Below are 15,897 nucleotides of genomic sequence, written 5' to 3'. Positions count from 1 at the left end.
TACGGGTGCACAATCTTTTCCAATTAGTGTTTTTGTACTCTTTGGATAAACACTTAGAAGTGGAATAGCTGGATCATATGGTAGTTCTATTCTTAATTTTTTGAGGAATTTCCATATTGGCTTTTAGAGCTTACATTTTAAAAGGCCTAGTTATGCTGGCATACTAGCAATACAAATTTTTTTCCCCCTGAAGCAAAGGGCAAACTAATTCCTCTAAAAGGTTCCCCATTACACTCAGATTGTGGTGTGGACTGTCAGTAAACCATTAAGAACCTGTTAGAATTTGCATCCTGACTTATGAATTATCGAAGTTGAAGGAGAAAGAAAATGGGAATTGAAACAGGAATGAGCTTTTACAGAAAATGGATAAACTGAAATTGTGAGGGTTTTTGTTTGCTTGTTGTATTTTATTCTGATCCTAGGAAGGAAGATCTGGTTATGATATTAGCATGGTCAACTAAGGTATTATCCTTAGATAAATCCTTTAAGATTAGGAATGCTAGTCTTTGTCACTGTCTACACAATAAGCATAACTCTGTCCTAATACATGTAACTACACTATTTCTTAAATGAGGCAAGACTGAAATAATTAGTGAAGCTTAACAAAGTCTGAAGTCTAAAAAGCTGCTGAAGTCCATCCAAACACTCTATCAAAACCTGCTGAATTATGTTTCTCCTACTGATACTAAGGTTAGTGAGGGTAGAAGAAGGAAAAAGAAACTCAAAGAATCAAAGAACTTAATCCAAAGATTGGGTCATTAAACTCAGGGTATTTGGTATAATTAACAGATTAGAGGTGGGTTGGCCTGTGGCGTAGTGGTGAAGTTTGCACGTTTCGCTTTGACAGCCCGGGGTTCACCAGTTCAGATCCTGGGTGTGGACACAGTGCTGCACGGCAAGCCATGCTGCGGTAGGCGTCTCACATATAAAGTAGAGGAAGATGGGCATGGATGTTAGCTCAGGGCCAGTCTTCCTCAGCAAAAAGAGGAGGATTGGCAGCAGATGTTAACTCAGGGCTAATCTTCCTCAAAAAAAAAAAAAAAGATCAGAGGTGATCTAAGTTCCACAACTACTTACAGTTTTCACCTTTTTGCTTTATTATTATAATATTGCATTTACCATATTATGACTAAGGCTACTGATTTAAAAAACATAATATTTTCAAATTCCTATAACAGATGAGTGCTGTAGATCTCATAGTGTGAGCATACCCATAAGCTAACAGACGGCTCTTCCTCCAGAGGAAAGGAGACAAAGAGAAATGCAGTTACTTGTGTGAGTAAGGGATTCCAGCTCCAAGGGCACAGGAAACCACACTCTGGGCACAAGCTCATTGTGCCTAGCTATTTTGTACACACTGCAGACAGTCACAACTCACTTCTCCCCTTTCAGAGGTATAGCATCATTGAGTTGACTCACTCACTCACCATTTCAAAGAGCAGACGAACAAGCTTCTCCGACTCCCCTCTGTATTTGGAGGTCAGGGTGGAGGAAGAGACGTTGAAGAACGTTGTCTTGCATTCCGTAGCTACTGCTTTAGCAAGGAGGGTCTTCCCCGTGCCAGGTGGGCCAACCATCAACACTCCCTGTGGGGAAGACAACACGGTAAGCAAAGGAGTTATCTGCCATCATTCTAATTCCCAAGAATTCCACTACTAAGGATCAATTTTCTTTTCTTTTTAGTATGCTTTGTGGTGAGGAAGATTTGCCCTGAGCTAACATCTGTTGCCAATCTTCCTCTTTTTTTTTCTCCCCAAGGCCCCAGTGCATAGCTGTATGTCCTAGTTGTAGGTCCTTCTAGTTCTTCTGTGTGGGACGCTGCCACAGCATGGCTTGGTGAGTGGTGTGTAGTTCCACACCCAGCATCTGAACTGGCAAAGCCTGGGCTGCCCAAGTACAGCGCACGAACTTAACTGCTAGGCCACTGGGCCAGCCCCACTCAGGATCAATCTTCAACCAACTTATTAAGACAAATAAAAGATAAAACAGAAGGATACTTTATCACAAATTTAATTTTTCCATTACAAAAGTAAGTTAACTACATTATTAAAAATGTGGAACTCAGAGATGAGAAGAAATATAGTCAATATGATGACACTGATACTGTAATAGCATACCCTAACACAGGTGTCACTGGCATCTGGACATACTCCTGCTGGTCTTTTTGCTCAAACAAATTAAGGTGTTTTTTTATAGTTATACTCAAAGTATGTCTATAATTTTGTACCTTGCTTATTACTTAACATTTAAACAATTTTTAAAAATAATAAGCGCAGAGTTAGCCATTAGCACATTTTCCAAATCTAAGAAAGAGTTTTTTTGACAGACTCTTTTCAGATCAGCTCTTGACTTTAACAAAGTACTCATTAGATGCAGATATGTCCATTAATTTCTTAAGAACAATTCCAAGAAATACAGGATATAAGTTCTGCAACATGACACATAAAATGGAGTGTTTTTACATTGGGTGACTCGTTTAAACTTGCAAGTAAAAGCTCATTCTAAATCTGCTGTGTGTCCAACTTCCCAAAGATCACAGCATACCCATTTCTTACTCTGGGAACCTTGCAAGAGCTTTTGTTCTAAGGAAAATTCTGACAACACAACAAATACTTTTTAATTTAAAATTTTCTTTATCTATTTTGTCCCCTCACTTTTCCCAATACAGATAAACACTGGCTTTCTATGGCAATGCACTTGACATTCACTTTGACAATATGTAATATTGTAATGTAATGACATATGTAATATGCAATGACATACAGTAATAAACTTACTTTCCATGGTCTCCTAATGCCCTTAAAGAATTCTGGCATCCACATTGGTAACACCACAGCTTCCTTAAGCAACTTTTTAGCTTCTACTAAATCAGCAATATCATCCCTGAAAGAGAAGATTTATGTTATCAACAATCTATGAGAGTATATATTTAACTCTATGTAGTCATTCTTTTTTGTTAGACTTTTTTTTCTTGTCTTCACTGGAGGAAGGTTCTCCCTGAGCTAACATTTATGCCAGTCTTCCTCCACTTTATATGCGGGTTGCCAGCAAAGCATGGCTGATGAGTGATGCAGGTCCACACCTGGGATTTGAACCCATGAACCTGTGCTGCCCAAGTGGAGTGCGCTGAACCTAACCACTACACCACGGGGCCAGCCCCCATCTATGTAGGCGTTCTTGAGAACCGCTGGAAGCACACGACTTCATGCTGCTGGCAGAACGCCAAGCCTCTGCGTAGGCCCAGTGAACTAACGCCCTGTGATGAGGACTGCCATGCCAACTAGGATACGTAGAGAGTACAGTGCATATCTTCAGTTCTTGGCAGTAATGATCTTCAGCGTGGCCACTGAGAACACAGGTCTGTGGCCCCACCTTTAGTAGTATTATGCCATCTCATTATAAATTCTTGCTCTTACGATGCTCCTTCCATAAACTCCATGATATAGAAACAATGAGCCCATTAAAAAAAAGCCATAAAGAACAGAAAGGGCATAAAGCAGAGACAGGCTGCAACACTGCTGCTTGCCCCCAACCCTAGTAAGACTTGGTAGACACCGAGGTTAGAGTGTCGCCGAGACTGTGAGGACGTCACCTACACCACTAGAACACTGCTGCTGCTGCTGCTGCTACACGGAGCGTTTCTTACGAAAATCTCTGTTTGTTGTATAAATATCAAACACCAAAACACAAAAAAATATTTCAAAAATATTCCCAAAATCATATCTAAAAATCATTAAGGTTTTAACAAAAAACATATGACAGGGCCCGCCTGGTGGTGTAGTGTTTAAGCTCATGTGCTGCACTTCGGTGGCCCAGGATTTGCCAGTTCAGACCCCGGGTGTGGACCTACGCACTGATTATCAACCCACGCTGTGGCAGGCGTCCCACATATAAAGTAGAGGAAGACGGGCACGGATGTTAGCTCAGGGCCAGTCTTCCTCAGCAAAAAGAGGAGGACTGGCAGTGGATGTTAGCTCAGGGCAAATCTTCCTCAAAATAAATAAATAAATAAATAAGTAAAATAACAGAATGTACCAAACTTTGTGGGAAAGGGAGCTTTTATAACTCACTGTGGTAAACTACCTCTCTGATTAGATATAATACTAACAGTTGAGAATCACTGCTTTAAGTAAGACGAAACAAAAGCTGCGTCTATTGGATAAACCCAGAGACGACCAGCAGCAAGCAGCACACATGCCTAAGAATCAGTGCCATTTCAACCAGGAGAAGCTGTCCCAAGAGGAAGACAACATCTCTGTGACCTTACTCCCACTCTGTATATGAGTTTTTTATTTAATAAAAATTTTATTTTACTGCTATTATTACTAATTTTATTAAATAAAAAATTCTCAGCCAAAAAATTGGTACAGCCTGAACCGAAGTGAAGTTTGTCATTATGTGTCCTGCTCACACTGTACGTACTCTGGTTCTATCCCCAAGGACCGAGCTTCAGTGCGTGCCCACATCTGCTCCAGTTTCTGTTGCCGAAAGCATCATCAGTACCCAACTATGTTGCTGTGATGTAACTTACCATCGAACATTGGGATTCTGAGAAATTATATCCCTTTCCAAAGCTTCTACTAAGTCCTTGTCATATCCAGTGCTATCAAACTTATTTGTCTCTGCTTCTGTAACCGCAGCGGGTGATTTGTTCTGCATTGGGAGAAAAAAACAAGAGCTTTGGATTGACTCAAAAGTTTCTGTGATTCGGGTGGTGAACATGACGTAATCTACACAGAATTCGAAATATATTATGATGTACATGCGAAAACAAACAAGTAAATGAAAAAAAATACAATCATTAAAAAAAAAAGAATATCTATTGGGTTACTGCAAAACTATTTCATGAAATAAAGGGTAAAGCTAGACTGGGGGGAAAGTTTCTGTGAGTCAGAAACAAAGACTGGACTCAGTGATATTCTTTTAAAAAGCAAATATAACAGTTCAAGTATTAAGGATGGAATCAAAGACTATAAGTCATCCTTCTACATCAATCTCAGAGTTTCCTACTCCATTTTTATTTTTACACAAAATGTATGACAAAAGTGTTAAAGAAAAATAAAAATATTATGCATATGAGCTGGCAAGAATCAAAAGAACTAATACTGAGATTAACTGTGGCCACTAGTGAATACTGGATAGCAGGACACGTGTCTCAAACCTTCAGAGGAGCCAAGGTTAAAGACAGACGTTCATTCAGCTAAGAATATGGCTCCATCTTTAACCACGTGCTCAAGTCCTCATTAATGCCCCTAAAGCATCCTCTTCCACTATTCCCTCCCCCTCCTCCCATAGGGACATCTCAGTCCTTAGGTGAGATGCCTGCCATCCTCTGTGACGAGAGTCACTGGGGCAGACTCCCAGGGCACCGCGGAGTATTCAGACATCTGAGGGAAACACAGCAACGTCTGCTGAACACTGGGCGAACCACGCGCTCGAGGGTGTTCACAGTTTCTACACTAAGACCGCTACATTCCTCTCAACAACACCGCATTTTTGTGAAGCTGGGTTTTCAGCCGTTGCTGAGATAAAAGTTACAGTGGGAAAAATCAGCGTGGAAGAGGAATGAGAGGGCAATGTCCACTCTGACTCCCAGGTCTGAGAAACTGTGCAGTGTTCAATAGGTGTTGTTAGGATATAAACAAAGCTGCTTGAACCTAACTTCTTCATAAGTGGGTGGGTCTTCTTTTTTCCTAGAGGTGCTGTGAAAAAAATACTGAGACACTCATGGATTTTATGAGCCAAGAAAATTTATGAAGCTCTGCGATAGGGTAAATAATCATTTACTCGGTCTTGTGCTAGGATTGTTACCCCATCTCCATAATATTTTTTTGCCTACAACATGATGATTTCTTCGCCAATGACACTGTCTGAAGTCAGTATTAATGTCTTGACATAACTAATATTTACGATTTTCAAAGTCTTCTATTAGGTGACCAAATAAGTGTCTGTCTCACAATTTACAAACTCAGTATCCAATAGTAACAACAGATTCACGGGTGGTATTGTACAACACTTAAAACAGGAGAAGGCTGTCTCTTCTTCTAAGTATTTATGAAGTTGTCATGCATTCACAGATACTTACCGAGAATCTGTTCTGTGCTAGCAGCTGTGGGGGAGAGAAAGCAGACACTGTCCCCAGAGACTAATGGGCACTTACACTGCAAGCACAGGAAGACACAAAGAGAAAGCACTTTCCAGTTCTAGCATCTTTTGTCATAATGTTTAGTTTGGTTCCCAGTCCCTGAAAGAGCTGTAGAGCAGTAAAGGTGAAAGGGGTGTCCTGTTATTCATAATACACCCCTTTCAATGACACCTGAGTTTACGTTAATGAGCTGAGTTTGAGAAAGCCCTAGACAACCACAGGATGGGGCTGTTGTCAGGGGAACCAAACCTGTGATTAGACGGCTGGAACTTACAGGCCCTCCCAACCTCTGGGGAGGGAAAGTGGCTGCAGGTTCAATTAAGCACCGATGGCAAATGACTGAATCCATCATGTCCACATAATGAAGCCTCCGTAAGAACCAAAACAGAAAACAGTTCTCCTTTTCTGGAAACTGCTGTTTAACGGGTGCAGAGTTTCAGTTCTGCAAAACTAAAAATGTCCTGTGGATGGACAGCGCTGATGGTTCCAGAACACTGTGAATGAACTCAACTGCACTGAATTGCACACTTAAACATGGTTAAACGGTAAACATGTTACATACATTTAAACTACAATTTAAAAAAACTTTAAAAAGTCAATTATATTTCTAAATACTAGCAATGAATATGTAGGCACTGAAATAGGTATAAAATCTAACAAAACATATGCAAGACCTGTATGCTGAAAACTATACAACGCTGATGAAACACATTAAAGAACTAAATAAAAAGAGATAAATGTTTATGGATTGAAAAGACTCCACATAATAAAGATATCAATTTTCCCCAAACTGATACACAGGTTTAACATAATTCCTGTCAAAATCTCAGCAAGACTCTGTAGATGTAGAAAAGCTGATTCTAAAATTCATATAGAAAAAGAACGGAACTACGATAGCTAAAACAATTTAGAAAAGGAAAAATAAAATGGGATAAGTAAGTCTACCCAATTTCAAGTCTTATTATATAGCTACAGTAACCAAGACTGTGGGTATTGGTTGAGAGATAGATAAATATATCAACGCAACATAACAGAGAACCCAGAAATTGACCCACATTAACATGCCCAAGTGATTTTCGAGAAAGCTGTAAAAGCAATTCAATGGAGAAATGCAGCCTTTTCAACAAACAGTGCTGGAGCAGCGGGACACGTACAGACAAAAAATGAACCTTGACCTACGTCTCACCTCTTACTCAAAAATCAACTCAAAACAGATCATTTTTTAAGTAAGCCTCCTTTTGGGAAATTTATTTTTGTCCTACTTTTAACCTAGTATTTCTACTTTTGCATTTGGATAAATTAAAGAGTATTTTTAATGTAGTCATCAGCCTCTAAATATCTCATTAAAATTTTAAAAAAGGCAATGGGGAAACTGTTTAAGCCAACAGCAAATACAGTCAAATCTGTTACCTGGAGTGTTTGGGAATAATAATAGCTAACATTTATCGAGCACGCACCAGGTACCAGAACATGCTATCTCACTTATCCTACGAAAACTCTATGAGACAAGTGTTAAAATAATTTTACATATGGGGAATTAAATTTTAGAATGACCAAAGAGCTTACAGTAACATAGCCAGAAACAGCAGAGTTGCTGCTTAAACACAGGTCTACCTGAATCCAAAGCCCATACTCTTAATGATCACCTTATATTTTGAAAAGCTTTCTATTTTCCTCCTTAACAAGCAGATCATATTAATTTAATTTAATTTCTCTTAGACAACTGATATGTTGATTACAGTACCTCCAGTCTACACATCATTTCTCAGGGTATAAAAGTATAGATATAAAATGAAAAAGGTATAGGACATTGAGCTCTACAGACCACAGACAGTTATAGGGCTTGCAACCCAAACCCTAGACGACAGGCCAGGGCAACCCTGGTATTGATACCATTCCAAGGCCAGATTCATTAGCCACCCTCCCCATATCCTTCCTTGTTTCAGGCACTAAAACAGAACTGCCGTTGCTGAAAGTGCAGGGATGCATGACTACAGAACCGTGGTGAAAGGGACTCAGGGAACCGACTGCCCAGATGTACAAGGGCAAGTGACCTCCAGCAATGGGGAGGAGAGGGGATAAGGCAGATGGTACAAAATCAAGAGCTAAAAGAACAGCTGTATCTTTACCAACAAGGAAGGTTGTGGTCAAAGGTGCGCCTTTGCTGGCTACTGGATGGGGCTCTCATGCAGAACTACAAACTTAGACTGCAAATCTAGGAGAAGGAACGTGAAGTAGGGGCTGACGTGATGCTTTGAAAAGGAATGGATGGGCAGCATGGGGGCTTTCTATTTTGCTATACGCAGTTTCCACTTTGCCCAGGTGGTGTGGAGGCATCCTTCTGAGACAACAAGCCAAACGAATTATCCTGTACTTTACCACATCACAGCCCCTGGCTCTGTGCCCTGGGCAGGGGACAGGGAAGAGGTGGAAGCAGAGGAGACAGAAACCAAGCTCTCAGATTCCCATATGCTTCTTACTACAAGAGAGTATAAGACTTTGAAGAATATAGGCACCAAAATCTCAGTTTCTAAATCCCATTCCTCACTAAGAGGAAGTTGGAGAAATGGGGGGAAATACAAGCTGTGCCTCTACTGTGCCAGACAACGAGGAAGTGCTCGGAGAACGGTGAGCACATGTCACAAAGACGGAAGATGCTGCTTCAAGGGTCTCTCACTCCTCAAATCTTAGACAATTTAAGTACTAAAAAGATAGTAACAAATTATAACTCACTGAATAAAATAAGAATCCGCGAGTCCATAGTTACAAAATTAGATAAAGGGGAAGAGACAAAGCTTTTTCCTACAGCAAATGTAAATTCTTTAATGTACAAGAAATAAGAGTCTTAGAAAATCATGATTTTTCAATTGTCAGGAATAACTGATTCAGGCAAAAATCACCAGATGCTAAAACAAGTAGAAGAAATTTTGATGAGAAATAGGTTTTTTACATAGTCTCAAAGTATGCCCCCACAAATGATTATAAAGGGAAAAAGAGTAACTTCACAGGGGAGAGAGGAGCCAGACAGCACCCTAACCAAGCGATCCAATTCATCATGACAGCAGAACAAATCAACACCCTGTGCCTCTTTATACGACATACTGGGAAGAAAAAAACCACGCTTCAGTGGTGTTCCTGCCAAAAGTGCTTCATGAGGAAAAGTCAGACCAACGCAAAGTGAGGGACATTCTATACTGACATTCTGAACTCTTCAAAAATACCAGGCCGAAAAAGACAAAGGCTGAGGCAACGCTGGCATTAAAAGAGACTAAAGAAGCATGACAACTAAATGCAAGGCACACTTCTATACCGGATCCTGGGGCAGGGGGAAAGCTACAAACGACATTATTGGGATAACCGGCCAAATTTTAGGAAGGTCTATGGATTGGACAACAGTACTGTAGCAACGTAAAATGTACAGCTTTGGATAACTGCATTGTGCTTACATAAAAGAATGTCCTAATACTCAGGAAACACACTCTCAAGTATTTCAGGGTAAAAGGGCATGGTATCTACAACATACTCTCAATGCTTCAGGAAAAAAAATGTACATGAGAGTAAATGATAAAACAAAAGGGGAAAATATTAATAATTGGTAAAACTGGCTAAAGAATATATGGAAGTTCCTTATAGCATTCTTGCAACTTGTTTGCAAGTCTGAAATTATATCAAGATATAAAAGTTACCAAAAACCACCAAAAATAGTTGTTGACTAGTGAGTGGGAAAAATCCTAGCCTGGGTGGAGTATGACTAAGGTTTTATTATAGTCCGGCAGTTTTAATGACTAAAAATGATGAAAATTTGTACAGTCTTCACTTTTAAGGTTAATAAATAACTTTTTCAACGATGAAAATCGGGAACATTTACCTTTTCCTCTCTTCCTTTATTCTGTTCTTTCTTGTCCCGATGACGAACAGCTTTCCCTCTGTCGTTGTGAAGATTGTGTGCAGACGGACGGTGAACTCTGACTGTCGTACCTGGACGGTTCCCGTGTGGTTTTGGGTCACTATGCTGAGGAGACTGGCGCTTTCTAGGTCCTGGCGAGGGTCTAGGCAAATACAAGATCATGATCGACTCCAGGAACTGGTCCAACTACGGATGAGCACCCAGTGTGCAAGTTAGAGTCTATGAGGTAAAGAAGCCAAGGCAGTAATGGACACAAGACCAGACCAATAAACTCAAGGTCACTGAAATCTCACAGCCAATGTGTGAACCCGACAGCCGTCTGTGGTGATACAATGAGAGGAACGGAATGCAGTATGGTTACTGCGGTAGAAATAACGGAAGGCAAGGGATTGGCACCCTCCTCTGAAAGGAAACAGCTGTTGTAGATCAAAGATGAATGAAAAATTATGTCTGATTCTCGGAAACTGCAAACAGAGTAATTTATCAGAGAAGAGAGTTTTATCAAAAGAACGAGAATACAGCAAAGGTGTAGATTCACATTTATCCACTGGTATATGTGCAATTTGGTACCACTTTATTTAGAATGCATCATGGTTCTCATGTTTTAATTAATAAAATGTAATAATTTTCCCATAAAAAACAGATATAAGCTCTAGCTATAAACAGTTACAGGAACGGATGTATGGTGCACTTACATACATCATCTCATTTCATCTTTATTTCTGCAGCAGGATTCAGACCTCTCAAATATTTATTAGCTCTTACTCTGCTCCCAGACTTGGTTGGGGCCATTAAAATAGCAATAAAAAAGGTAGGGGAGCCCAGTCCTCAAATCCCTCAAGTATGGTTAAGAAAGAAGATACGTGAAACTAGGGAAGCATTCTAGAAAGTGCGAAACAGACTTCGTGCTATGGCAATGGCCTCATGAAGACACAATGGAGTGTCTTTTTTAACAGTGTGTCTATCAAAAAAGACACTCCTAGATGTGGAAAGTTGAGAATGAGCATGTGGGAGCATGATAAAGTCAAACCAATGTACATCTGGAAGCAATGATGGTTGTTCAAATTTGGATTTAGAAACTTGGATAGCCAAGTGGAGATATGCCTTTAAAATATATATTTATTTTTCCCCTTACTAGAAAAACAATACAAAATAGACACTGAAATATAATAAAGTATAAAGAATAAAAGTCACCTGTAAGTCCACTATCCAGAGTTAACCATTTAACATATTAGACTATTTTTTCATAGTTGCCTTTCATTTAAACGAAATTGGAACCATTATACACACACAGTCGTATTTTTCCTTCCTCATCGTATCATGAGGCATTTCCTGTATCATCTCCTCATAAATGACTTTTAATGACCAAATATCAGTCAATCACATAAAATGTGCCACACTTTATCCACTTCTTCCTGCCAGCTATTCAGGGAGTGGGATTTTAGGTGGCGGGATCAGAGATGCCCTTTCTGAGGAGACATTTAAGTAGAGACCTGAAAGAAATGAGAGGACCAGCCATCAAACGCCTGAGCTGAAGGAAAGGCAAGTGCCAAGAAGTGACGCATCCGTGCGTCTGGCTTGCTCCAGGAGGCTGAGGGAGAGAGCTAGAAGAACTCAGGGCACAGAAGGGGTGGTCACAGAGGGACCAGATCTCACAGGGCGTCAAAGGACATGGAGAGAACTTTGGGTTTTATTCTGTGAGATGAGAAGATATTTGAGGGACATCAGCTGACTTGTAAAAGAATCAATCTAACAGTTTTCAAGCTATTTCTAATCTCTCTAAAAGGCTTCAATGAGCCTCCTTGTACAAACATTTTTGTGCACAGTTCTAGAAGAGAATACTGGACCAGCTGAATCTATTCGTTAATGGGACTAGAATTTAGGTGATGACAAGGTTAGAATCACCAACAGAGCTGAACAATGAATAAGCTCTCTCAAGCATGAGCACAAAGGAAGACAAGGAGAAAGGGAGTTTTGAGGGATATTCAGTTGAGGGAGCAGGTAAAATAAATTACAGAAACAGAAAGACACAGCAAATAATAGTAAGAGTAATAGTAATCCAGGGCATTCAGAGGCAGAAAAAGATATTGAAGAAAGCAAGAAGCAGTAAGAAGGGACACCAGGGCTCATTATCATCGAATTTTCAAGACGAAGAGGCTCATCTAATTCAACTTCCCCTAGGGGCCGGCCCGGTGACACAGTGGTTAAGTTTGCATGTTCTGCTTCAGCGGCCCAGGGTTCACTGGTTCGGATCCCAGGTGTGGACATGGCACCGCTTGGTAAGCCATGCTGTGGTAGGCGTCCCACATGTAAAGTAGAGGAAGATGGGCACCGATGTTAGCTCAGGGCCAGGCTTCCTCAAAAAACAAAAACAAAAAGAAAACAAAACAAAACCCCCCACCCCTAAAATTAAATAATTCAACTTCCCACTCCCCCCAAGAGAGAACCCTCCTGCCTCTGCTTGTTGGACTGAGGTGACCAAATAGTTCATGAAATTTGAAACCAACTGAATTTTCACTGGGCACATCTATTCACTGGAAAACTCTTACCAATAACAGAGAGGAGTGACATGGCTGTTATGGACTGAATGTCTGTATGCCCCCAAATTCATTATGTTGAATCCCTAACCCCCAATGTGACCATTTGGAGTAAGGAAGTAAATAAAGTTAAATAAGGTCATAAGGGTGGGGCCTTGATCTAAGGATTAGTGTCCTTGTAAGAGACCCCACAGAGCTTGCTCATTCCCTCTGCCATACGAGAACACAGAGAGAAGGCAGCCGTCGGCTCAGGAGGAGTCCTCACTGGCAGCAAATCGGCTAGCACCTTCATCTTGGACTTTTCAGCCTGCAGCACTGTGAGAAATAAACTTCTGTTGTTTAAGGCACTCAGTCTGTGGTATTTTGTTATGGCAGCTGGAGCGGACTCATACAAGGGGAGGAAAGAAAAGAGAAAGCAAATGGGAGTAAAACATTCATAGGCAAGAAAAAATAAAAATAGAACCTGACCCATTTATTATTAGTTCTACTTCTGAAATTAAGAAAGAAGTAATCATAAATATGGAAAAAGTTTTACTCACAAATGGTCACTTTATTTATAATAACAAGAAAGGGGAAAACGACGGATCAGAACGTGGTTAACTATGTAGGTTACATACCCCTCAAGAGTAGCAAACAACCCTTTAAAAGTAGCAGGGCAGGAAAAGGTCTGAGCTGGCTTATAAATTATCAGCGTTTACCATATCAAGAGCAGATTACTGAACCTATCTAAGCTTAAGTTTCCTCATCAGAAATTGGAGCTAAAAAATTAGTACCTGCTTTCTAACATTGTTTTGAGAATTAAATAATGTATGCAAAGAAATTAATACAGTCCCTGGCACATATTAACTGTGTAGTGATTGTCGTCTATCAGGATTTTTTTTTAATTTTAAAAAGAGGGTACAAAGTTACACATTGTGGATAGAGCACAATTACAGGATGAAAAGAAACACTGCTCAGGAAACTAGAAGTCGCACTAGAATGAGCACATGATTTCCCCCTTACTTTTCTGTCATTTTCCTATTTTTCTTTAATGAGCCTACTGCTGTGCTTTTTTTTTAGTGAATTCTAAAATATAACAGAAAATATATATGAAAGTGCTTATAAGCAAGGGAAAAATTTAGTAAACATTCAAAAGCTATCAGAGTCAGGACCAGAACATCAGTACTTTTATCTGGAACTGAAGAAAATTAAAGTGGCTAAGAAACAATCAATAGCCATTAGTTGATCTTAAACTGGAGAGGGAGCACTCTAATGCAGTACTTCTCAAAGTGTGGGCCATGGAGCACCCGTGTCAGCATCACCTGCAGAGTCCTGGGCTCCACCTGCTGTCTGTTATACTGGACTCTCTGGGAGTGCAACCCCAGAATCCACATTTTTAACGAGTGCCCCAAGAGATCTTTATGTGTGCTAGTTTGAGAATGACTGGTACGGCAGAGAACGCCAGCTTTGTAGTCAAATATATCTGGGTTCCAATCTTAGCTCCACCAGTTATTAGCTTTGTGATAATGGGAAAAAATTACCCAACCTCACTGTACCTCAGCTATCTTATCTGAAATACAGGGAAAATATGACTTATTTGGAAGGTTTATTGTGAGAAATACATGCAATAACATGTGTAGCCTAAAATAGTGGCTTTGTGAGTGAGCCACTCAATATCTAGCACCTATTATAAAATACAATCAAGAATTAAGAGTTACAATGATCGAACGTTAAACTGAAGAACACCTAAGTAATGTCTTAATGCAATATTCTCAAACCGGTTAGGGGGTGAGTAACCTGCAAGTCAGTGTTCTTTGTAGACTGCTATTATACATTCAGATATTTAAATCCACAATACAAACTAGGAAGTCTATCATGTAAGGAAATAGATAAGCGACCTCTACCTGCTCACTTGTCAGTTAAAAAACATTCAGTGAAACTAAGCCTAATTGGCTGTTTAGAGCATTTTGGTGACGATCACTTTCACTAATTGTTCACTTACTGGCACCAAATAATAGGAAGCTTGGGAAAAAAACGCCAGAGGGAAATCTAAAATTGAGAACATTTTATCTTTTCTTTTTTTCTTTGAATTAAAAAGCCCATTTTTTTGGGCAGGACACATGAACAGACATTTCTCCAAAGAAGATATACGGATGGCCAATAGGCACATGAAAAGATGCTCATCATCGTTGATCATCAGGGAAATGCAAATCAAAACTACACTAAGATATCACCTTACACCCACTAGAATGACAAAAATATCTAAAACAAATAGTAACAAATGTTAGAGAGGTTGTGGAGAAAAAGGAACCCTCATACACTGCTGGTGGGAATGCAAACTGGTACAGCCACTATGGAAAACAGTATGGAGATTTCCCAAAAAGTTAAAAATAGAACTACTTTATGACCCAGCTATCCCACTACTGGGTATCTATCCAAAGAGCTTGAAGTCAGCAATTCCAAAAGTCCCATGCCCCCCAGTGTTCATTGCAGCATTATTTACAATAGCCAAGACATGGAAGCAACCTAAGTGCCCAGCAACAGATGAATGGATAAAGAAGATGTGGTATATAGATACAATGGAATACTACTCGGTCATAAAAAAGAACAAAATCATACCATTTGGAACAACATGGACGGACCTTGAGGGTAATACGTTAAGTGAAATAAGCCACACAGAGAAGGACAATCTCTGTATGACTCCACTCATATGAGGAATTTAAAAATGTAGACAAAGAGAACAGATTAGCAGCTACCAGGGGAAAGGTGGGGTGGGGGGTGGGCACAAAGGGTGAAGGGGTGCACCTACAACAGGACTGACAAACAATAATGTACAACTGAAATTTCACAAGATTGTAACCTATCATTAACTCAATAAAGATTAAATTTAAAAAAACGCATTTTTTAATTTTTTTAGATTGGCACCTGGGCTAACAACTGTTGCCTATCTTTTGTTTTTGTTTTTTGTTTTTAAGGACTGGCACCTGGGCTAACAACTGTTGCCAACCTTTTTTTTTTTTCTTTTTTTCTTTTTCTGCTTTATTTCCCCAAACCCCCCTGTACACAGTTGTATATCTTAGTTGCAGGTCCTTCTAGTTGTGGGATGTGGGACGTCGCCTCAATGTGGCCTGACAAGCAGTGCCATGTCCGCGCCCAGGATCTGAACCCTGGGCTGCCGCAGCGGAGCACACGAACTTAACCACTCAGCCACGGAGCCGGCCCCCCATTTTTTAATTTTAGCAGCAGTATGGCTTGTTGAATAGCAGTATCCTCTGATAGCTTGTTTGAGAACCACTGTTTTAGTCTAACTCCCTCACAAAAGCATATTT

At 40.0% G+C, this 15,897-nt stretch overlaps 1 protein-coding gene across 2 annotated transcripts in view; it reads right to left on the bottom strand.

Moving 5' to 3' along the window:
• KATNA1 (katanin catalytic subunit A1) overlaps window positions 1-15,897 on the bottom strand; it is a 32,073-nt gene that overhangs the window by 6,765 nt on the left and 9,411 nt on the right. For both annotated transcript variants that reach the window (XM_008516657.2, XM_008516658.2), the window contains exons 4-7: window positions 10,014-10,194; window positions 4,532-4,653; window positions 2,778-2,883; window positions 1,428-1,586 (exon numbers count right to left, since the gene is read on the bottom strand). In XM_008516657.2, coding sequence (XP_008514879.1) covers window positions 1,428-1,586; window positions 2,778-2,883; window positions 4,532-4,653; window positions 10,014-10,194 — 568 coding nt within the window. The remainder of the gene's footprint in view (window positions 1-1,427; window positions 1,587-2,777; window positions 2,884-4,531; window positions 4,654-10,013; window positions 10,195-15,897) is intronic.

Source organism: Equus przewalskii, chromosome 32 (genome assembly GCF_037783145.1).
Source record: "Equus przewalskii isolate Varuska chromosome 32, EquPr2, whole genome shotgun sequence".
Taxonomy (NCBI): domain Eukaryota; kingdom Metazoa; phylum Chordata; class Mammalia; order Perissodactyla; family Equidae; genus Equus; species Equus przewalskii.
The sequence above is the reverse complement of the archived record's forward strand: the minus strand, read 5'-3'. Positions and strand labels throughout refer to the sequence as shown.